This window comes from Aquila chrysaetos, chromosome 8, assembly GCF_900496995.4.
Source record: "Aquila chrysaetos chrysaetos chromosome 8, bAquChr1.4, whole genome shotgun sequence".
Lineage (NCBI taxonomy): Eukaryota > Metazoa > Chordata > Aves > Accipitriformes > Accipitridae > Aquila > Aquila chrysaetos.
The window spans coordinates 32,098,053-32,122,119 of record NC_044011.1 but is presented as its reverse complement, the minus strand read 5'-3'; the positions used below and the strand labels follow the sequence as shown (position 1 = coordinate 32,122,119).

The window sequence follows — 24,067 nt, the reverse complement described above, 5'->3', positions numbered from 1 at the left end:
AACCATTTCATTTTACTCAGAGGAGGCAGTTATGACATACTATCCCTTCCAACAGCTGCTTGGAGAGTTTCTCCGATGAAAGAAAGGGCACAGAAAACACCGCCTAATCAAATTTCTCCCGTAATCTTAGCTCTTGGAGATCTTTGCTCAGCAATGTATAACTGTCATTTTAGCCCACAAGAAACAGACATCTTCCTCCACCATAGAGCGTCTATAGGCACCCTTGGTACAGCATAGCAGACACAGACCTGGGCCATAAAACCCCCACATCAAGTTAATACTGTAACATAACATAATAATGCAGCTGTATTAGCAATGCCCATCTCGCCGATCTAGAAATACTCGCGGTGCTTTCGTTTCGTGCCCTGGGGCCAGTCTGTAGTGACGGGACCGTACGAAACCCGGTTAAGCGGACAGGTTGAGCCATCCGTGGTTAACTTCAGCGCTGGATTTCGGCACAACCCGGCTCCCTTTTTTCCGCGCGGATCCAGCTGACAGGCCCGCCGCACGACGCTCACAGCCTGCGCTATTCTTTTCGAAACAAGCCACGAGAGGCGCGGGGGGAAAGAGGTGTCCCGTCCCGTCCCCCCGGTGGGCAGAGAGCCCTAGCAAGCCCCGGGCTTCACCGGGACGCCGGCCCCCCTCCCCACGGCCGAAGCCCGGCCCCGGGCCCCCCGCAGGCCCGCGGGGGGCCGCGGGGCGGGGGCGGTGCCTGCGGGCCGCCGCTGCCCGGGGGCGGGCGGGCAGGTCGCTCCCCGCGGCCTCCCTCCCGCCCAGACGGCGCGGCGGCGGCGCGGGCAGCATGTGGGCCGCGGCCCCTCTCCTCCTGCTGCTGCCGGTGCTGTGGCGGCTGTGGCGGCGCGGGGCGGCGCCGCTGGAGCCGGCCGGCCGGGCCGTGCTCATCACCGGCTGCGACAGCGGCTTCGGGCACCTGCTGGCGCTCCGCCTCCACCGCCTCGGCTTCACCGTCTTCGCCGGCTGCCTCTGCCCTGGCGGCGAGGGGGCGAGGCGGCTGCAGCGGGAGGCCGCCGCCGGCGCCGGCCGCCTGCGCGTCCTGCGGCTCGATGTCACCCGCGCCCGCGACGTGCTGGCCGCCAAGGAGCTGGTGCTCAGCCACCTGCCCGAGCGAGGTGAGGCGAGGCGGGCGCGGCGCGGCGGGGCGGCCCTTGGGACCGGCGGGGCGAGCCCCGCTCTCCGCTACCGGCCGTTAGCGGCCCCCGGCCCCATCCGCCGCCGCACCTGCCGCGCGGCCCGGGCCGGGCCGGGCGGCTGACGGGCAGGGCGGGGGGCGGCGGGGCCGGCGGAGCCCCGAAACGGCCCCTCGGTTCGCCCGGGGCTCCTGACGGGGAGCTGCCCCAGGGGGTCAGCCGCACCGTCACGGCTTGTGGCTGGGGAGCGTCGTCACTAACGGTGCTAATTGCTGTGACCGCCATCAGTAATAGCAACGCTGCTTTGCGTTAAAAAAACGCGTCGGTGCTTGGCGAAGCGGCACGCAGGCTGGGGGCCTGTCCAAAGATGCCGACGGCAGAGAGCGGGTGCGCTCTTCAGCGTGCCCGGGTGAGCGTCGCCTTTCTTCCAGAGGAGGAAATCCCCGAGTGCGGGGTCCCCGGGATCCCTCTGCAGGTATCCCGCAGGAGGAAACCGCAGGGAAAGCGGAGAAGAGCAAGCGCGCACGCATCGGAGGCGGTGGGAAGGTGATGTATTTCCGGGCATGATTTGTGAAAGGGTGAATAAACAAGGAAATGCAGAGAGGGCAGCTGCCGCGCCGAACCAGCTGCTTCTCGGTTCAACTTGAGGTTTGTCAAGCTAGTCCCTGGAAGGGTTACTTAAAAAGAAATCTGTCAATTACACACCCTATGGGGAGCGTACACCCAGGGGAATGAATAGACTTTAGCTTGCAGAATAATTGCAGACAACCTAAATCCCGGGTTATCCCCTCAGAACGCGTGACACAGCACAGGTAATAGAACCGCAGTTACCTCCTTTCCCACTTTGGCTGCAGGGCGAGAGTCACCCTGTGTAATGCTGGGGGATACACTTGGCTCAGAGCGGGCTTACTCAGGCTCAGAAGCAGGATTCCCTCAGAATTACGGACAAACAGTTCCTGCTCACTCAGGAGGGAACTCAGGATATTCCTCAGAGGGAATATAAACGGAGAATAAAGCATGCAGAATGACAATGAAATGCAAGGCCTCTGCCTGCCTGGTTCATTAGCATGCTGGGAAGGGGATGAAACGAGAAGCGAAGTAAGAAAAAGCCTAGACGCTGCTCATTAAGTACGTGTATTTATGGTTGATGTTGACCTTATCTGATTAAAAGGCAGAGCCTTCCCCTCTCAGGCTCTTTCCCAAGCTGCAGAGACAACGCAGACGGCTCACACAAGCCCTTATAGGCTCGATGGGACTGGGTCACCTGAAACTCTGGGTTACAGATAATTTATCCTGTAATTCTGGCAGCTTGTGCAAAGGTTGTGTTCGTGCTGTCGTGTAGACTCTGGAGTCCACAGTTCAGCGCTAACTTGCTGGTTGTCCTTCCTGCTCATAGGCATGTGGACATGCCTCGCGATCAAGGCACATCAAACTAGAGACGTCAGGGCTTGCTGGAGGGGCCAGGAAAGACACTTGACCACAGCTGGTGTTGAAATGCGGCATGCACACGTGTGCACAGTGGTTTTCCTGGCTTCTCAGTCAGGCCTTCACGCCCATGACACAGGGCTGGGCATGCACAGACAGAGCACACGTTTTATGCAACCTTTTTCCATTGTTGGTCAGCTCTTCTGCTGCAGCATTTTGAGGGTATTCTGCAAGGGCAGAAAAGAAAAAGTAATTTTATAGAGCCAGATAGCACATATGCCATTTGGGAAAACTTCCAATTATCAAGTAATCTTCCTCCTAAGTTTATGAAATAAAAAGGAGTAAAGGAGTTATATTAATGTCTGACGTTAATGGAGTCAATGCCACAAGTCGTCTTTGTAATTTATAAAATACAGGGGCATAAATATTTTTATCTCAGGTGTAAAGAAACTGTGAGGATACTCTACTTATATAGAGTCTTTAAGCAAAAGACTAAGGTAGGAGTGTTCCTTCTTGGCACCTCTGAAAATAGAAGCAGTGTTTTCTTCAGTATTTTAACTTTATAAAAACAGTTTCAATATAACAATTCAACTGAGGGTTAGCTCTCATATTAACCAATTTATTTGTTAAAGATGGGAATTGTAATTCTTTTACATTTGGGTCAAAGATTGTTTTTAATGAAATTCTTTTTCATTAGGAAAGAGAATTCTGAACCATTTATAATTGCATTTATGTTCTGAAAGTGCCTAGAAGATGAGAAAAGTATGTGACTGCACAGAACATTTAATCTGCTACCCAAAGGTTCCCAAGGGCTGGGCAGTGGAGCATGTGCCTCGATGTCCCACCAGTTAAGGAACTCTCCGTAGTGAAACCTTAGGACATTTTCCCTAGTGGATCACAGACGGCAGCATCCAGGGCCTACAGCAGAGGACTAACCAAACTGAAAATCAAGTGCATGTTGGACATTTGTAGTAAGGAGAACAAAGAGCAGGTGGTGAGTCCAGTAGACTGTTTTAAATAAGCTCTGGGCAGAAAAGAAATCTGCTTTTGCACAAACAATTCAAACTGATGTAGGAAGCCAGTGGATTGTGCTGAAAGGTTATAGTAGATCATAGATTATCTTACTTAAAAGCTGTGAAAACATCCACCTTTAAATAGTTACTGGCAGTGTTCTGTATGTCATTTTTAGCTTGTAAGTACTGTTGGACAGTTCTGTCTCTGTCTATCGCTCCATCCCCCTCCCTCGGAACAGGATAATTCTATTCAGCAACTCCCTGTGGAAACAGAGAGGAGGCATCTATCTCTGGGAATCACTAGGTGTTTGCTTAGGGATTATTCCCTCTCTTCTCTTCTGCCATTTTTACTATAATCAGTTTCACTCAGGTACCAATGATTTTAAGTGCATCAGATCAGTATGCTGGACTTTTAAATTCAGATCACTAAAACAGTCCCGTATCATTCCAAAAATAGTCGCAAGGAAACCATTTCAGCAATCTCCAGGTTTAATGGTAAGCGTGCAAAGGCTATGGATTCCAAATTAAACCTCAGAAGATGTACCAAAAGAGAGAGAAAGCAGTTAAACAACAATTGCTTTTTGCAAGCTGTGTTTAAAGACCTCAGGGTAAATCCTGGTAAAGATTAAATATTTATTCTTTACAGTTACAGTATCATCCTTTCAATGGACTGTGCATCTCAGACAAGTATGGCTTTTTGGCAGATACGCTGTCTTCCAAGTCATCTTAACCTGACTGATAAGCCAAAATTTTGTCCTTTATCTTAAATCTTTTCTTGTAGTTGATGAAAATACATGTTTTCTTACATTTATTACGTCTCTATACACTGTTTTCCTCCTTTCAAACTTGCAGAACTCTTGTTTCTGCTTGTATTTCCATAAAGCCTGTTGATCCCGATCAGCATCACATACTCTTGCTCTAGGCCTGGTATACAGGCAAAGTAAGAGAGCCTCTGTCCTGAAGAATGTACAATCTACAACAGAGGGCTCTCCAGACAAGAAGCCAGCGATGAACAGAGGCTCAGAGAGCTCAAGTCCCTCCTGAATCTCGTTCTTTGGCAGATTTTAGTTGCTTCAAACCTAGACCCAAGTTTGAAGAGGCTGCAGTTCTACACTTGTAAAGCCTGTATTTTTTGCCTAGAGACCCAGTGAAAAACCTAACCCCTTAATTGTGGACTCCACTGGATGCGAGAGTTACATTCTCCCACTGACTCAGTTCAGTGTATGGAAAGGCATGATAATTTCCTGGTTCTGGGGAGAATGAGTCCACGAAGCCTCACTCAGCAGTTGCTGGTGGCAAGGGAAGTCAAGGAGGAATACTGTGCTCTGGCATTTTCCTAGGCCCAGGATAAGTAAACTTATAGAAGACTAGAAGATAAAAGACTGGCTGCTTTAAGTAGACTGTTGAGCATAAAATGTACAAAAAATGTATAAAATCTCAGGAATAAAACACAGTACTCCGTACACCTTCTAGTTATGCCATAACCATGAAGTAACTAACCCAAACTCCACCTTGTCTTCTCTCTCTGTTATGCAAGAGTAGAAATCCAAACTACTGGTGACACACCTAGCTGGATATTCTACCACTTCATAGTTTGTTTCCTTGGAAATGTTTGTTCTATTCTAGACTGTGAAATTATGTCAATCTGAAAAGGATGGCAAATCCATTTCCATGGTACGTAGCTCATTATCTAGAGCTAACTAACTATTCCTCCCTGAAAATCTGCTGGCTCTGATGCCTTTCTTTTTCTTTATTTGTGTTTACGGCTTGTGCGCCCATTAAGATGACTTTCTAAAATATTTAGAGTCCTTTCTTGCTTACAAAGAAGAAACTTCTTGCACTTGCACATTAAAGCCAATATGAAGTAGACTGGGACTTTGGAGCATGTTGATTTGCAACTTTTTTAGGCTCTACGGCAAACCTCAGTATTTTTCTGATTCTGTTCTGTTTAAAACAGGAATTTCTCTTCCTTTCCTTGCCTGTTGTGAGTGGGTGACATGTAGCTAGCTGGAAGGGAGGGATATTAGTTTTAGTCCTACCTCCTACTCGAAGGTTATTAAATACTGTCCTCCACTTAATTAAGATTTCCTATTGATGGAATCCACCCAGTAGGCCCATGGTACCATATTTTAGCCCAGACTTCCTATACAAATGGACTCATCCTTGCAGTGGAGACAACTACAGCGTAATATTCCAAGCAAAGGATGGTGACTCATGGATGTACGTATCTAAAACTCAAGAGTCTCAGCTGGCCTGCTACCAACGGACATGCTGCATTGCCACAGACAGATTGGTTTGTTCCCTTTCTTCATTTTTCAGTAGGAATATGGCAAATCACACTCTCTCTCCTTTGGCTAGTTTCCTTTAGTATTGGATTGGAATCTTTCAGAAAAGAGCCTGTCATTTTTGCATGGGGTCAGGTTTAGATGAGAAACTCCAAAGATCAGTGATACCAAGAATATATGTTCAAGTTTAGAAAATCTGGCTGAATTCAGATATTATCTGTGTACGCACCTACATAGAAATGGACTGATTTTCAAAAGGTTTTGCAAGCACACAGCTTGATTGACTTGAATAGGAGGAGGACTTTTAAGAGTTGCTGGAAAAACATCAGGCATCTTTTGGGCCTAAATAAGGATTTTGGATATGTGCATTTTGGTCAACATGTCTTGAAGTAGAAATTAACTGGGAGGTTATGCGAGAGCTAGTGTTCTTCTGAAAGCCTCCCTAATCTTAAGTTAGGTTTCCTAAAGTGATTCTTTAGATCCCTGGCTATATCTTTTAATCTTTGTCCTCAGGATCCATTTTCCCAAAACAGGGATCAGTGAAAATCTCTTTGACGTCCAGTTCTGCTTCCAGTTTACTTATTCCCTGCCTGCTATAGCATAGTCTAACACCCCTCTTCCTAAATTGTGCTGGTACTGAGTTTTGTTTTGACAGTCTGAGTAATATTTCCCTTCCAGATCAAACAGCTGCTTTTTCTTAATGTGTCTGTGCATGGACACTCTGAGGAAATGCGATGTCTCACTCCTTCAGCTGTTTGATTCTTAATTGTGCCTTGTCCTTCTAGATTTCCATCTAAGGACTATATTTCTCAGGCTACCTGAGCTGCATTTGTCTAAGCAAATATACAATATATTTTGTATACATGTTTATAGCATTAATTTTTACCACAAACATTTCAGGAAAGGAAGACCAAAGCAGATTCAAAGTAGCCTGAGTACGTAGCTGGGCAGGTTGTTTCTCAGGAGGTAGGAAATTTTCTGAAAAAGTGGCATAAGGGAATAATGAACTGTTTGTTATTTGGGTAGAATTTTGCAAATAGATTCGACTAAACAAAGTGGCAAGAAAATTTTGGGAAAATATCAGAACATTTCCCATTTGGGAATGCCAAAATGTTCTAAGACACAATATGTTTCACTTGAGGGCAAAAAAATGTTTTGAGCTAACCCTGAGCAAAATCTCTTTTTATGTTTTACTTAATCTTCTTCTTCAGAAAAGTTGGTTTCAGTTTAACTCAAGCCATTTTTTTCTCCTCTTGACTTTTGATTTGGCCACTGCACAGAAAGAAGGAGCCATTATTCTGTGAACTCTGCCTGTTTATACACACAGGCTGCCCTCACCACTAACCACCTGGAGTCTTTGAAGTGCATGAGGCAAATGGCTGGAGAGAAAACTTAAGCCTTGCAAGCTAAATTCTGTGTTTCACAATTTAGAGAAAGAGGAAGAAAATAAACTGTCTGAAGTTTAATGACTGCATTTCTGAAGCCCTAATGAATTCAGGGATATGTGGGTCAAGTGTTCTTGCTGTGCTGTGCAGGATGCAGTGGTAGAAGCAAAATGACTTTTTTTTTTTTTTAATTAGAAAAGGTAAAACTGAGAAGATCAGGGAACAGCTTTTACAGTGATTCCAGGGTTTGGTTTGTGTTGTATTAGAGTTAGCTTATGTGAAAACTAACCTGAGTACAGAGACCTCCAGCCCTAAGTAGAAACAGATGGGGTGTGCAGTTACTCAGTCCATCTGCAGATCAGATCATGTGCAAATACAAAAATGTTGATAATTAGCTTTTACAGAGGACTCTCTAATCCATTGATCTTGAAGCATTTTACTGGGAGGTCAGTCCCATGGGGCTAGTTCTATTTTAAGAAGGAGAAATAAAGCCACAGAATGATGGAAAGGCCTGGAACAACAGGGTAATGACAGGGGGAAGAAGGAAGTCTAGGATGCCCGATTCCACTCGCCAATTTTTTGGTCCATTTCCTCTCCTCTGTCTGCTAACATTTGGGGCAGTGGAAAAGAGGTGAGTACACAGGAAACTGCTGCATTACTAGAAGAGCAGTCAGTCTGTATCTAAAGTTATAAGAGAGGTCCAGCGTCAAGGATTGCTGTGTGACAGACTGCTGAATAATGATTTATTCCCTTTGGAGGACAGAGTTATCCAAGTTCTGTGTGGTAAATTCCTATTCTGAGTGTTTTGCTCTGCAAATGAGACATTCACTGAAAGAACTTTGTTTCTTTCTCTGTTTAAACACCAATTTCATTACATAATACAAGTAGTGTGTATATATATATATGTTAGGAAAGCTTTACAAACTAATTAAAAAAATGGTCTATTTCAGCTTTAACTATTGTTGTGAATGAAATCCTGTATTAGAAGTTCTTGGCAGGGCTCTGGAAGGACCAAGATACCATGAAATCATTGCAGTAGCTTTGTCAGAGAAGATCAGAAAGAAAAGAGTTCAGCCCAGGGGTTTCTGCAGCACCTTCACCAGGGTGACCAAAGGTCCTCTGGGAATATCTTTGCCATCATGGGTACAGGAGGCTACAGCTGGGTTGGCATCACACCCATGCCCCAGACTGTGTCCAGAGGAAAGAAGAGAGGCACTGTTACCCACTCTGCCTCACCAGAAACCTAGGCTTGGAGATCCTGTAGAAGGCATGACAAAACAATCATTTGCAGATTTGCAGAACATACAAGAATTCTTAAAAAAAAAAAAAGCATAAGCAGAATTGTCAAGGCTGGCAGAACTAGGCTGCGAACTTAGCTTTTTCAGTGCAAGTCAAGCTACCCCTATGTACTTCTTAGTTACACTGCTGGTCACCCTAGAAATACTCTCAGTCAGGATTTGAGGTCAGAAACAGAAATGTTTTCAAAAGTGCTATGCTACTCACTGCTTTACCGTATATCTACAGATATGCATTATGAAGGCAAGAACAAGTCAGCATGGCTTAATCAGCATTTAGTCAGCATGTCAGCTCCAAACTGAGCTCTCTACACTTCAATGAAAAAGCATTTTGAACAGTCGAGGTTATTAGCACTGCGCAGTGCTCACACAAAGTGTTCTGTGGCTTTGGGCTAAAGGGTTTGCACATTCTGGCAGAGAGCTGTGTCAGAACAAGCTTTGCTGCTGATAAATTTCTGCTTGTCAACACTGGAACCTTACTGCATTTCAGGGGGCTGGGCTCCTTAGCACCAAAACCTGTTGTTATGCGGGGAGTAGAGTTGTCCAGGAGTACAAAATATAAAAAAAAGTACTGTAGCCACTGACCTTACTTGGTTACTTTACCCAATGCTGCACCCATGTACCCGATTCTGGCTGATTTCAGGAGGAATTGAAGCTCAAATCCTGGAAAAGCAGCCAAGACTTAGGCTCCTAAATTAGTCAGGCACTTTGAAAATATTACCCCTTAGCCTTTAGGCTGTTTAATATAATTTTCACAAAGCTGCTCATAGCACACAGTGGGATTAAAGTAATTAAAATATCATGGTACACCACATCAGCAGTAAGATGTAGTCTCCCTGATCATGTTATTCATAAATAACTTAAGACAACTATAAAGTGAGTGATTATTAAATAGCACTGAGACTTTTATCGTCCAGATAATGGCCATGATTACATTCCTTCATTAAACAAAGCATGCCTGCGCTTATAAGCAGAAAAGACAAAAAGATAACACAACGAAAATGTTGTTTCTGAGGGTCCAAATCACTAGTGTTGTTCTGTCACCTAATGGTGGTTGTTTTGCAGTGAAAGATGCTTGTTGAGACATTTCTTTTCCATAGGTTTCTGGGGACTTGTCAACAATGCAGGAATATCAACATTTGGTGAGACAGGGTGGCTGTCTATGGAGAAATATGAAAAATTTGCAGATGTGAATCTCCTTGGGAGCATCAGGACAACCCTGGCATTTCTGCCCCTTCTAAGGAAATACAAGGGTAATGCTAATCCACTGTTATTTAGAGTTGTAGAATAATTAGCTTACTATAATCAGGGTAATGTAGCATCTATAAAAGAAGCCTTAATTGTGTCTCATTGAACTGAAATGACAGCCTCCTTCTGTGTGGCCTGAAAGAGCAACTTGATCCTGAAAAGAGGGTAAAGTTGTAAGGGGAAAAAAATACCCTTAGAGAGTCTGTCTTTACAATACATAGAAAAATCTATTTACAAATAATGAATTATCTCAGTGTTTGACTCAAAAAATAGAGAAAAAAATGCTTACAGTAGATCATTAAGCCCAGGCAAGAATTTCTAGGGACTGACAATCAGAAAACACAAAGATCCAATAAACTCCTGCTTAACTTATTATTTAGGCTTTACTATTTTACTGTTTGGCAATTAGGAGAGGAAGGATGACCCTACAGAGGTGAACTAGAGACATGCAGCTTCCAGTTCCAGGCATAGCAAGATCCTCTCTATGACCTTGGGCAAGAAACTTCAAGTATGTGAAACAGTGCCATACAGAGCCGTGGGTATCCAATAGGATAAATGCATTTGCATGGACTTCCATAAGTGTGGGCTTTATCCTTTCTTCTGAGAAGAAATGGTTCAAATAGCTCTCTACAGCATTGCAGCATGTCTCAATTGCTTTGCAGTTTGTTCCCTACCTGTCCCCATCTGTATCTGGGAAAAAAAGATACCCTTTTCCTTTCTCCCCGTTTTGCTTAGCTTGTCTATTTAAGTTATAAGCTCTTTAAGGTGAGGATTTGTTCTGTATGCATACAGCATCAAGCACAGTAAGGGCTAGGTTTCATCTGGAAGCCCCAGATGTCACTGTTACACAAAATGTTGGTAAGATAAAAGCATCCCGTTTTTGGCTACTCCGCTTCTTTCTGCTTGGTTGCCTTCGCTTGATGATATTTTGATGCAAGAAGAAAGAAACTTTTAAATACTGCAAGCTGGATGTGTTTTTGTGAAAGAATGTGCTATTGCGTATATTCAGTGAAACAATGGATGTGTTATGTGGCCATTACATGGGAGGGCATCACTTTTTTTCTGTGATGTCCTACTTACTACTAAAACTGTGATGCTGATCCACCAGAAGCACTTGTCTGACTACAGGAATTGCAAGGGGTTACTTTGAAGTGAAAGGGACTAATTGTGTGTATGATATTAAGCACATACATAAACTTTTAGAAGATTTGGGTCTGGATGGCTGCACATATGTAGTACCTTATCTCAAAAGAGTGCTCTGCATCTTACTCCTGGCTATCAATGCTGCCTTGCCTACACTCCATTTTCAAGTCCCATCTATGTAGGAGAGGAGGCCAGGGACCTTCTAGGAAGAATCCTAGGTTTCCTGTCTCCTTCCTTGCAGGAACAGCCAGGACAGCTAAAGCTCATGGTTTTGGGGGAAGCAAGTGGCTTCTCCAAATGAAAAGCTTGAATTATGGATGTTAGAGCATTCATCTGGGAAAGCTGGGTTTCAATTACCTTAGGCAAAGAGAGAAGTTAGATGATGTGTCCCACATGCTGGGCGTGTGCCCCAAATCACTTAGGCACTGGATAAAGGAGGCAGAGGTTATCCTACCATCACTTACCCAGTAGCTGTGTTCTGAAGGAAGAGGCTTACTGCCATTTTAGGATGAGCACCTGTTCCAAGAAAAACTTCAAGATTCTTAATACTCGTAAAGGGAAGTATTGCCTTCCAGCCTAGAATTTAAGCATCCTACTTTGGGAGGAGCAACACTTCCCCATAACTTTTCAAGCTGGCCAGCTGATGTAGCATCTTGATCAGCAAGCTGGTAGTTGTTCTCCTGTTATTGTATATACGATTATATTCCAGATGCTGTGTAGGAAGGCAGGGAACCTAATTCAGAATGACAGATTTCACTGCATTCCCGTGATACTCTTGATACTATACAAGCCTATCCCATTTGGTCAGATCTGGGGCCCAGATGTTATCTGCATCTGTGCCAGCAATAGGAGTGCAGTTATGTTCTCTGTATTGTTAGTGATGAGGCCACTTCTCTCTCTTACCTCTGGTATTTATATATCCACATTCACATATCCACATTCACACATTTCTTACTCTATGGTATGACTATGTGATAGAAGTTTACAAGTAACCAATGGAAATGAATGACAGCCCAGTGCCTCAAATCAGAAATCTCTGCTACTTAAGGCATGCCTGCACTCTGCAGGAGTTATAAAGGGGAAGAAAGCAGCACAGATCAGGGAAATCACAGCAAGGCAGTGTAAGGCTGCACACATTTTGTCAAGTCACCTTTCTTTGGTGAATCTTATGACTGTACAGTCTGATTTTGACTTTAGATGCACAGTTGTAAGCCAGGTCTCAGTGCAGAGACATCATTAGCGCAGAAAAAAATGCTATCAGTAGTCATATATCCACAGCAGGGAAAATCATCTGCTCCTCTCCTCTGCAGTCCTTCTCCTATTACTAGCATAGTCTTTTATTACTATTTTTCTGTCTAAAGTTTTTAGGGGACTGCTTTGTTTCCATCTCTTTCATCCTGTCTCAGACTCAGAAGGAATAAGCAGCACATTGGGAATGTGTTATGCTTTGTACAGTCCAGTATCTGTCACTAGATGGAAGGAACAGTTTTGTGTGAAGTTCTCTGCTTAACAGAGCTGAGTGCACTTCTGTGCTGGGACTGCACACTTACACAGCCCACCTTTAGCATACTATGTAGTAAAACAGCATTATGCTAAATACCATATTATTAGCAGTTCAGAAGACTCAGATAAATCTATTCTATGTTAAAGACTGAGAGTGAAGTTATGTTATTTGCACTATTTTCTTTCCAGGACGTATTGTTTTCATGTCCAGCATTATTGCTTATTTTTCTCTGGGAAATGGCATTTATTCCATGACCAAGGCAGCTATTGAAAAATTTTGTGATGCTCTAAGACTGGAAATGAAGAAGTTCGGTGTCCGGGTAAGTGATGTAACAAGTAGCTGTTGTATGAAACTTCCTGCTATTTCTAACATTGTTCTTCATATGAGAAAGAGAGAAGTTTCACTCCTGAAATGCAGCTTTTTGTGGGGAAAGAAGCAAGTGACTTGCACAAAGAATACCAGACAACAGTGTGGGCGTGGAAATTTTGGCCAAGGGGAGACGAACAAGTGTATACAAAATAATATCTACTCCTGTGCAAAGTAAGCTCCATGCATCCAAATGACAGATAAAGATCAAAGCTGAATCCATGGGTGCAGCTTCCCCTTGGAAAGAGGTGGTTTCTCTGTGGCTAATCAGTCAGCTGGAAGTCACTGGGAACAGCAGACCTGGGTGATGTTTGCCATTCTGGGAAGCTGTAGGATAGCATGTCTTCTCTTTGTGCCAACACTGCAACTTCCACCCTTTCTCCACATCCTCTACAGTGGAGAAACTTCCTGAGACAGGCATGCCTGAGCAGTGCCATGCTCTGTGAAGAGCTCATCACAGTACCAAATAACTGGAACTTTCTCTGGCTGCGGGAGCAAAGAGCCCAGATGCTGAGTGCTGTGCAGCAAGAAGGAAGGCTTGTCACCTACCTGAGAGGTTCTTTCTTCCTCTTATCTCACAACATCAGTGCTTAAAAGCTCATTTCTTTTTGTGGGAACAGCTACACTGCAAGAGGCAGTATCTTGCAGAGTAATTATGTTTTTATTCCCTTAACCTAAGAGGCTCTAAGAGTGCTCTTAGTGCCCTGTCTAAGCAACACTGATAGTCAAACCTGAAGCTTAGATCACTAAGTGGCTTCACTAGGTTTTTTCCTTGGAGTCACTCCACTGCTGAAACACTCCTCTCAAACACTAAAAGTCTTCCCTAGAGGATTTACATTGGTGTACTCTTTACATACACAGATGTACAGCATTGTTCGTAAGCTTTGTGTTGGAAGAAATTACAGCTATGCAACTATTAACTACCCCTCTCGGATAAATATAAAATGATATAAAATGCAAGTGATTTTACACATCCTAATACCACACAGCATGATGAGGATTTCAACCGATTAGCTGAGGATAATCTCAAATGCATGGAAGAGCTTAGTTTAACAGGTTAGCTACTCTGGTCATTTGGGGATTTTTCCCCCACCCCTGGAATAGCCCCAGCACAAAATACAGTGAGCCAGGCTGACAAATATTTCCAGAATTTCTGTAAGAGTTATTTTTCTGTTTCTCACTGTATGCAAGACACTGGCTGGCATTTGCGTGAGAACCTACCCTGCAGAGAGCCTGCAGAATACATGGTCCCTCTTCCCTGTGCTCCCCTCCCCTGCTCTGTTGTTCCCTTTGTCCTTTCAGGAGAAAGTCGTCCAGAGGTGGCAAGGAACAGATGGAGCTACGGCTCTGTCCCACTGAACTCTGGCCAGGCAACCTGGCTGCCTAAAGGAAACAAAGTATGTGTCTTCCATTAGAAAGGCTACAGAAAATCAAGGGAGGGAAAAAAAAAGTATAATCTCTCCTTCTTTCCTAGCCAACTCCAAAACCCGAAGTTTTCAAAACCCCTTTGTTTAAAATAAATGTGGGAAGTTTACTATTGGCATTAGTTTGGCTAATACCAAACACTTTTGAAAATAGCACCCAAAGGGAGGGCTCCCAAAGATGCCCTGTGACAAAGCTACCTGAGGTAGCATAAGATGCCCCCAGCTATGCATGCTGTTTCTCTGCTGGAGCTTAGCTGCATCCCTTCCTGCTCCCCACATATAGCGCCCACACCTCAACCCCTCCGGTATGCAGTGTGCCGATTGCCACGCAGGCCAAGAGGCAAGCATGTACCGGTACTGATACACAGGTGGTAGCCTCTGGTAGACAGGCTGGGTGGCAGATTGGAGACATTAAGGTTTTGTATTACCACAGGCTGTGCAGAGAACGCCTCTCAGATCCCCAGGTCTCTTACACAGCTCAGCACCGTTTTTCCTCACCTTGTGTTGTAGTCTTTAGAAATCAGGTCAGTTAAATGCCATAGAGTTTTTAATGTTGCATATCTACAAATAGTTGTAATGAGCCCGCTGCTAACTGAGGAAAAGCGTGCATACTGTGAATGCTCAGCCTGCTCTGAAATTCCCCAGAAGCCTCAGAAGTTAGCAGAACAGCAGCAACAACACATGCAAAGAAAACAGGCAGAGCAGCAAAAGATTTGCATGCTTTCAATTTAAATCTACATGCGCAGCAGAAACCTGTGGAAATTTGCTAATGACTTCAGCGAGCACTAAACCAGGACCTTTGGTCCCCTCTGTACTTAGCTGACACCACCTATTTTCCTTTTAATTACACCTACTTGGGGAAAACCACACTTCTTTCCCCAGGACCTTCTAATTTTCTTTGACATCCTCCTTTTGTCCCAAATTGGGGCAAAAAATTACCAAATGCAAGATTCGCCACTGAGTGAAAAATGCAAAGTACTCCACTTTGGAGACATCAAAGTCATACTGAAATGCTTTGTCTCAGTATTGTCAAAACATTTATACCATTAAGCATTCTCTAAAAATCAAAGATGCACTGTTGCATTCTATGAAGGTATGCTGAGTAGTCAAAACACGAACATTATCATCAGAGCAAAATGAGGAAGTCAGAATAAAGCACCTCTGCAATCTTAAACATTTCACGGGAATATATTTCATTTCAGTCAAGTTTTCAAGGTTAAAATTTCAACAAAGCAACATTTTCTGGAAGAAATCTGTCTGCAGAAAGCTTTTGATCTGTTTTACTGACTATTGTATTTAATTGAATTCAGAATGACTGATTGCATCTTGATAAGTTTTACATCTTGCTTTTAGGTCTGTATTATTCAGCCAGGAAATTATGCACGCTCTACAAAAATTCAGCCACCAGTCAGTGCCGAAGAGATTTGGAATGAACTCAGTGAAGAGGAAAAGGCAGTTTACAATAAAGAGTATGTTCAAGAGCGGGCAAACTTTTTCAACAGCATACTCAGTGAGGGAAGCACAAATGGCAATGAAGTTGTAGATGCTATGGTAGATGCTTTAACATCTCCTGCACCCAAGGCACGTTACATGGTAGCAAAGCTGAAGGAAAAAGCACTGGTGTTTGTGTGTGCTTTATTTCCAACCGTTGTGATGGATTCTGTTTTGTCTTATGCTCTGAGTAAAGTAAAACTTGCATAGCCTATGTTGGTACTGTTCAGTGACTCAAGCTGGGCAGTTTTTTACACTGTGAAAGCCAGGGCTCAATCTAATGCCCCTAAGAAATACCAAGTTACTGTGTCAGAGACATGATGGAGACAAAATGGAGCATATCCCACAGGGCAACCACCCACCTGAAATCATTACAGCAGAGATGAAAATACCTTATTTGTAGGAACCTGAGTAGTAATTTATTAGGGGTGATGGGAAGAGGTTAATGGAAAAGTTAGGAATGAGCGATAGACCTTGAAATACTTTGAAGTTAAGTGGCTGTAAAAAGTTAGGAAGAGTCAAATAATAAAGTTGTAATATGGAAACAGTGTCTTGGCTAACTACAGTTCAGCACTTTTTCAGGTGTTCTGGATAATTCTGTAACAAAGCCAATATGTCATGGACTTTAGAAAATAAGTAGCATATTCCATTTACAAATGAGTTGTCAATCCTAAATAAACTCTATCTTTTATTTAATGTCTGGATTAATCAATGTCTTAACCTGAAGTGTAGTCAGAGAGCTAAACACCAGGGTGACAGATACCAGTATGCAGTAGCAACCTGTAGCTTCGAAAGAACATATTCAGCCTGGAGCTCTGGTTTTGCTACTATTACAGGGAATAAGGTCTGATGAAAAAAAAAAAAATCTATTCACAGGAAAACTTTAGTAACATTTATTTATGAGAGTAATTGAGCACAGTGGCTTCATTAGCAGTCTCCTACTAACTGTTGTGGAAAAGATTGCTGGTTTACACATACACAGTTTTAAATTTGGCTTGGTTGTGGCATGGCACAAAATCCAAGAACTCTGGGACCAAAAGATCCCAGAATAGCTGAGATCAGCTGTGGTGACACTGGTAGATACAGGGCAGCAGCATGGAGCATTAGCCTCCCCCATGCCAGCTCTCCCATATCAAACTGAAGACTCTGCTGTAAGTTGACCTAGTTAACTTTCTGGTCTGAACCAGAAATTCCATCCTATACCTGGGAAGTCTTTACTAATATATTTAGTTAATTACTGAGAAGAGTTACTTTCTCTTGTGGTGGTGTCCTAGTTTCAGCTGGGATAGAGTTAACTGTCTTCCTAGTAGCTGGTACGGTGCTATGTTTTGAGTTCAGTATGAGAAGAATGTTGATAACACTGATGTTTTCAGTTGCTGCTAGTAGTGTTTAGACTAATGTCAAGGATTTTTCAGCTTCTGATGCCCAGCCAGTGAGAAAGCTGGAGGGGCACAAGAAGTTGGCACAGGACACAGCCAGGGCACCTGACCCAAACTGGCCAACAGGGTATTCCATACCATATGACGTCCCATCTAGTATAGGAACTGGGAAGTGGGGGCGGGGAATCGCCGCTCGGGGACTAGCTGGGTGCCGGTCGGCGGGTGGTGAGCAATTGCACTGCGCATCATTTGTACATTCCAATCCTTTCATTATTGCTGTTGTCATTTTATTAGTGTTATCATTATCATTATTCGTTTCTTCTTTTCTGTTCTATTAAACTGTTCTTATCTCAACCCGTGGGTTTTGCTTCTTTTTCCCCGATTTTCTCCCCCATCCCACTGGGTGGGGGGGGAGTGAGTGAGTGGCTGCGTGGTGCTTAGCTGCTGGCTGGGGTTAAACCACGACAGGTGGGTAATTGGGCAGTCTGAGTCAGAAACATAGGCGAGATGACCAAACAGACTGACTATTCCAGGTCCTCTCCTGATCTACTCAGCAGTAGAACAGCCATCTTAGTGCACCTTTTTTAGATTTTGGAACATCTTTCTTCTCTTCCCAAATGGTGGACCCATCCCTGGAGCTGGCATTGGTAAGAGGACAAGCCAGGGCTCCCACCTGTTCCTGTGCCCATCAACAAGATTATCAGATGATTATCATCCACTCTCCTCATTTAACCACAACTGAGCAGGGCCAAGCAAGGGAATAGGAACAAGGCTTATTCCAACTAAACCAACTGATTTCTTGTATAGGAATTCCCCCTGCTTGACCTCAAGGATTTCAGCAGCCTTACATTGCTGTGGAAGAGTTGCTTTCATGCTCTTAGCTGTTCTTTGTGCAGATTACCCTTCCTTACAGTAAGTAGGCACTGAACTCAACAAGCAGCTTTGAAACCCAGATGTTTCTCCATCAGGCCCAGGATACATGTGCTTCTCTCTGCCTCAGAGACAATGTCGCTTTCCATTACATCGTCTCCCTTCTATTTGCATTTCTAAAAGCTACAGCAATAAGTTCTTGCTGAAAGCCAGGACCACCAGAAGAGCTGCCTCCCAGATACCAATGACATGAAATACTTCCAACTGAAAATACCTCATTTATTTGCTGTGTATGTGGTGAAGCACGTGTTCAATATTTCAGTAGCCTCACATAACATCAGATGAGCAACACTCCAGAACATTTATTCCTTGATCTTGAAAACTAAGAACTTGCAGTATGTAGTATCTCACATGGGATACAGTGACAGGCTGGATGAGAACAGATGGGACGAATGAAGACAGTTTGTATTTTCATTGCTGTCTAACCTGTCAGCGTGGAAGCTAACTGAAAAATAGCTACAAAATTATTATCTTTCATCTTCCCCCTCAGCTTTTTAATATTATGATCTGCATATAAAGAACTAATCAAGAGAGAGTCAGAATTCCAGTTATTAACAGGCCTGATGCACTCCCACTGAAAGTCATCTGGAATCCTCCCACTGAGTTGGGCTCCAAGGCACAGCATTAGACAAGTGAACCAAAAAAAAAGGAGCAGGAATCGTTTCAAAGTCCCTGGGCTTAATAGGAAAGAGACCCTCATAAGAAATTATGATGAAAGGGGTACAGCTGTCCCTCCTCCACAGGTCTCGTAGGGTACGGAAGTTTCGGGATTAGTAACAGAAGCTTTTAGTGAACAAATATTGCTAACCAAGTCAATGACAAACTCCAAGGACCCCCAAAGCTGTCAGCTCTTCAGCCGTACTCCTGCCCACCTATGTGTCACTGGAAATCTCACCTGACCCAGCCCTCATCCTGGCCCACACAGTACCTGGGGAGCATATGCTGGGAAGTGCACAATTGCTGGACTGCCCCATCATCCCTTTTGCTACTTTGCCACATCGTTGGTTGAGGAGTGCCTCCCTTTTACCCAGTAACCCTGAAATCACCTTTACCTCAAGTCAAGTTAAAGTGCAGATGCATACAAGAAGCCTGTATTTACAACATCCAAAATAAGCAACAGTTACAGTGTTTTAGGAAAAACTTAGGTGACAAAATTAAAAGAAAAAAAAAATATTGACACTACTCTTAAATCTGAAATGCTGCTCTCCCAATACCCAGCTAACCTGCTGCAGACGCTTTCCTGGGATTGTTTTTCTATATAGCATTCATCTCAGATTGCATTCAACAGAGAACTTCTTGGCAGAACACATTAGCTTTTATCACTACTCATCTTTTATAAGCCCTGCTGACAGTTTGGGAAAACTTTAATTTTTCCCTTGAAAACAACCACCACAAAAGAGACGCAGGTTTCCTCCCAAGTCTCTTCTCCAGGGACACAGTATCAGGGACCTAACAAAGTACATAAGCAGACATGATACCATCATGGGTTATGAGCACTCTACTAACTGTATGAACGTGCACATGGATTTTACAGAGGTTTGGTCAGGAGGTAAATTCCAGATATTGTGGGGCTTTCTTACTAAGCGCTTCCGTCAGTTACTTCATGGGTTTTCTCTTCTATGCAAGGTCTTATTCCTAAGAGCACATATTAATTGGCAGAAAGAACAAGCAATGTTTTTGACAGTAAGCAATTACAGAAAGACTATAAAGAAGAGCAAAATAGTTAAGCTAAATCAGTTTAGTAAGTTGTGCGTTGGTCTCAGTGATATTAACAGCTTCATACAGTGTCATCAAAAAAGCCACAGAGAGGAGCCCAGGAAATACACCTGTAACACAAGAAGCAGCAGAAATTACCTACCAGCATAGTTTTGAGGTGGTTGTGCTGCTGCATGAAACAAAGATCATCTCCAGAAGTTCATTGTTCCTTCCAGAAGGAGACTGTTCCCCTAACTTGAGAGGGTGCAGTTTGAGAAACACCTGCATGACAACTCCCCAGCCTGGGCCGCAGGCTGTTCCAGCAGGTAGGAGAGCTGTACCTCTGCACTCAATGGTCAGTGTTGCTGTGGACACTACCACCATTTACACACACACACCCCGACCAGCTGCAGCAGCACTTCGCTCCCACTGCAGTGCTATGGATGGGCTAGGCAGAGAGTTTTATTGACACTTAGCAGTATTAACACCCTCATTTCATCTCAAGTTCACTCAGTGTAACTCATAGCTAGCTGAAACAGTCTGGACAACCTTCAGAATAAGCCAAGTGTGTAAGTTTGTGTCATTCTCCCAAGCTGGCAAATCTGAACAAGGAGATTTTGGGTGTAATGTACCATGCAGCAGATTTTTTGCAGTAGCATCAGAATCTGGAGAGATGAGTAACAGTAATAATTACTTGCGCAGTAAAAGGCTTAAGTAAACCCCATGCAATCCCCAAGCCTGAAGTCAGGCTATCATCTAGCCCAGCTGCCTCCGATGTCAGCAGGACTCCAGTGCCAACCAGCACGAGAGTCCTTACCATGCACAGCCTCCTTCCAGAGGTCGGCTGTGCGACGTTCATAGCACCCTTGTGCTTTTACATCAACAGATAAAAACCAGCACAACACAAAGACAGCAAGTGATACTGAGGATGACAGCTATATTATTCCACTTGTTCCGTACCAGGACTGTGCAGTGCTGTCAGTCTGGCACCTTCTGCTAGCACCAAACAAAACTTCACAGCCTTTATATTTCAAACACTTTGAAGCAGCTGTTCAGCAGTGAAATCTTTTCATGTGTAATTAGACCATTTTGGAGCTGTAAAGTGGGCATATCGATAATGAGGGCTTTACCTGCCATGATGAAGCATGTATGTTGTAGAAGCAATTGAGGATAATGTTAAGAGTGTGTAAAACAAGGGGAAAACATATATGCTCCTCAGTAATAAATGTTCTTTGGAATAGTCCTGGTTAGGAAATGATTTACCACTGATTATCTCATTATCAGATGCCGACACGGTGGGCAAAACCTATCTGCTAAGGGCTCCACAGATTGCATTCATCAGGTAACCATGAAGCCAGTGGAACACATCCAGGATTGTCCCAGGAGCAGACATTGCTCCTTCCTGATCGTGAGCTGCTAGAGATGTCCCTGTGTGGGAGGGGAGGGTGCATGCTTAGAGCATCCAGGACAGAGCAGCCTCAAGGCCACCCTAATTTATACCGTGACAAAACTCGGGACAGCACTGCCCTCAGATGAAGACTCAAGTGGTGTACAGACACCCTGGTCTGTACCAAACTGTGTCTCGATTTGTGCTGTGACGTGTTTCCCAGGTTCAGCTCTGGGAGCTGTAATCTCCAGCTACAAGGCTGTAGGGTATGTTCAAAGCTCTGGGCAGTTTACACCTTTCTTTCCTTAGTGCAGTCAGTTACATTTTTAACACCACCATCCTACTTGTATTCCTGCATTAGCCTGGCACTCCCCCAAAACTGAGCTGTCAGCCAGAAAGAGCCCAACAGCTTGAGGCTTCAGACCGTGGAATGATTTTCTCTGGTGAGTTTTATTTAACTCTAAAGACAGGGAATACTGTAAGTTTCTCTAATAGGATCTTGATCCTATTTATTTTGGAGTTGCTGCAGCACCCTAATACCAGAGCAGCAGCCAGCAAGGCAGAGATGCTCTGCTCTTGAAGCCACAGTACTTTGAAACAGCCAGTATGATGTTCAGCTGTTGAAAAAGGATGTTTTGCTTCTCGAATCATGAGTCCTCATTATCACTCTCAAAAAGCTCACAGAAAGATGATCACCTTGAGAAAATAAGCATAAAAATCTAAATATCCTCCCCAAACACACATATGCATGCATCCACACTTGGGGTGAAATACCAAGTACCCACACTTGTTATGGTCTGGTTCCAGAGTTTCCACAATTTCCAGAGTCAAGCCATGCAGGTGTTTCAGAGTCTTCAGTAATTTTCATATTGGACTAAATTTCAAGATACATATGCTAGCTTTTCTAATGTGCATTTAATATGTGCTAGCTTTTCTAATGTGCATTTAATGTGTGCTATGCTACAAAGTGAAAAAAGGAGAATTCACCTGGGCCTTAGGCCAGGACACATGCGTCTCCTTGTATGTGGCAATAGCAAAAAATCTTAAATATTACACAAAACAGGCAGGGAAACATCTGCTGTGCCATATCTGCAGCATCTGTTTAGTGTGACCAAGGAGGAAAAGAAGAGCATGCACAAGATATTTTCCAAAGAGGAAAGCAATCAACCAAAGCAGAACAGCGCAAGACTAATAATCCAGCCAACTCACACTACAAAGCACTAGCACGAAATAGCTACTATACAAATGACAGTCCTTGCAGGGAAAATAATGAAATGTTTTATGCTAAAATGATGTTATCTGTTGCTGTGACTCACCACACAGTCTCATGCCTTGCAGCGCTCGCCTTTCCATGCTGTTGGACATGCATCCAGCTGCGCATCACCACTTCCCTGGCAAAAGATATTTCCTGTCAAAAAACGACTTTACCCTTAAACTTCCTAATGCTCGAGGTGTTTTGCAAATAGCAACAGCCGGTCTTGGCTAGGTACAAGACAAACAATCTCCCTGTAGCAGCCGGCCATCATCCCATACATGATTACTGAGCCCAACAGGAGCACCAACGGCCAGGTTGGTCTGCAGCACTCAGAGGCTGAAATTAGACACTGTGGTAGGTTGACCCCGGCTGGACACCAGGTGCCCACCAAAGCCGCTCTATTGCTCCCCTCCTCAACTGGACAGGGGAGAGAAAATATAATGAAAGGTTCACGGGTCAAGATAAGGACAGGGAGAGATCACTCACCAATTACCCTCACAAGCAAAACGGACCCGACTTGGGGAAATTAGTTTAATTAATTACCAATCAAATCAGAGTAGGGTAATGAGAAATAAAAACCTAAATCTTAAAACACCTTCCCCCCCACCTCTCCCTTCTTCCTGGGCTCAACTTCACTCCTGATTTTCTCTATCTCCTCCCCCCCCAGTGGCGCAGGGGGACAGGGAATGGGGGTTGTGGTCAGTTCATCACACGTCATTTCTGCTGCTCCTTCCTTCTCAGGGGGAGGACTCCTCACACTGTTCCCCTGCTCCAGCATGGGGTCCCTCCCACGGGAGACAGTCCTCCATGAACTTTTCCAACATGGGTCCTTCCCACAGGCTGCAGTTCTTGCATTGCTCCACCGTGGGTGCCTTCCATGGCGTGCAGTCCTTCAGCAACAGACTGCTCCAGCATGGGTCCCCCACAGGGTCACAAGTCCTGCCAGCAAACCTGCCCCAGCATGGGCTCCTCTCTCCACAGGGCCACAGGTCCTGCTGGGAGCCTGCTCCAGCACAGGCTTCCCACAGGGTCACAGCCTCCTTTGGGCCATCCGCCTGCCCTGGTGTGGGGTCTTCCATGGGCTGCAGGTGGAGATCTGCTCCACCGTGGACCTCCATGGGCTGCAGGGGACAGCCTGCCTCACCATGGTCTTCACCACGGGCTGCAGGGGAATCTCTGCTCCAGCACCTGGAGCACCTCCTTCCCCTCCTTCTTCACTGACCTGGGGGTCTGCAGAGTTGTTCCTCTCACACATTCTCACTCTTCTCTCTGGCTGCAGTTGCACAGGGTATTTTTTTTTTCTGCCCCTTCTTAAATCTGTTATCTCAGAGGCGCTACCACTGTCACTGATGGGCTCAGCCTTGGCCAGTGGTGGGTCTGTCTTGGAGCCGGCTGGCATTGGCTCTGTGGGACACAGGGGAAGCTTCTAGCAGCTTTTCACAGAAGCCACCCCTGTAGCCCCCACACTACCAAAACCTTACCATGCAAACCCAATACAGACACTAAAGGAAATGGACAGAAAAGAAGCACAGAGAGCTGGGAATTCCCAGTGTTAGTGCTGTTTGCCTTCTAGAATTACATGCTTCAACTCGCTTAAACAGTTTTAAGTGTTTTCCCCCATTTGTTGGTACTAATTTTTTTTTTTTATTTTCTGTTAATAAATAGATTTCTCCTTCCAGTCAGGCCTATGAGCA

At 44.5% G+C, this 24,067-nt stretch overlaps 1 protein-coding gene across 1 annotated transcript; it reads left to right on the top strand.

Annotated features, from left to right (window-relative positions):
• Positions 1–734: 734 nt before the first annotated feature.
• Positions 735–16,423, top strand: LOC115344925 (D-beta-hydroxybutyrate dehydrogenase, mitochondrial-like). Its single transcript, XM_030022951.2, has 4 exons — positions 735–1,130; positions 9,652–9,804; positions 12,635–12,765; positions 15,590–16,423. Exons 1-4 carry the CDS (start codon positions 803–805, stop codon positions 15,935–15,937), a joined length of 960 nt encoding a protein of 319 aa, XP_029878811.1. The 5' UTR covers positions 735–802; the 3' UTR covers positions 15,938–16,423.
• Positions 16,424–24,067: the final 7,644 nt, after the last annotated feature.

Excerpts from the sequence above, each read along its gene's own strand:
- LOC115344925 (XM_030022951.2), top strand. The coding sequence starts at position 803 with ATGTGGGCCGCGGCCCCTCTCCTCCTGCTGCTGCCGGTGCTGTGGCGG. Across the intron at positions 9,805-12,634 it reads CCTTCTAAGGAAATACAAGG|GACGTATTGTTTTCATGTCC; the intron begins GTAATGCTAATC and ends TTTTCTTTCCAG. Across the intron at positions 12,766-15,589 it reads TGAAGAAGTTCGGTGTCCGG|GTCTGTATTATTCAGCCAGG; the intron begins GTAAGTGATGTA and ends TCTTGCTTTTAG.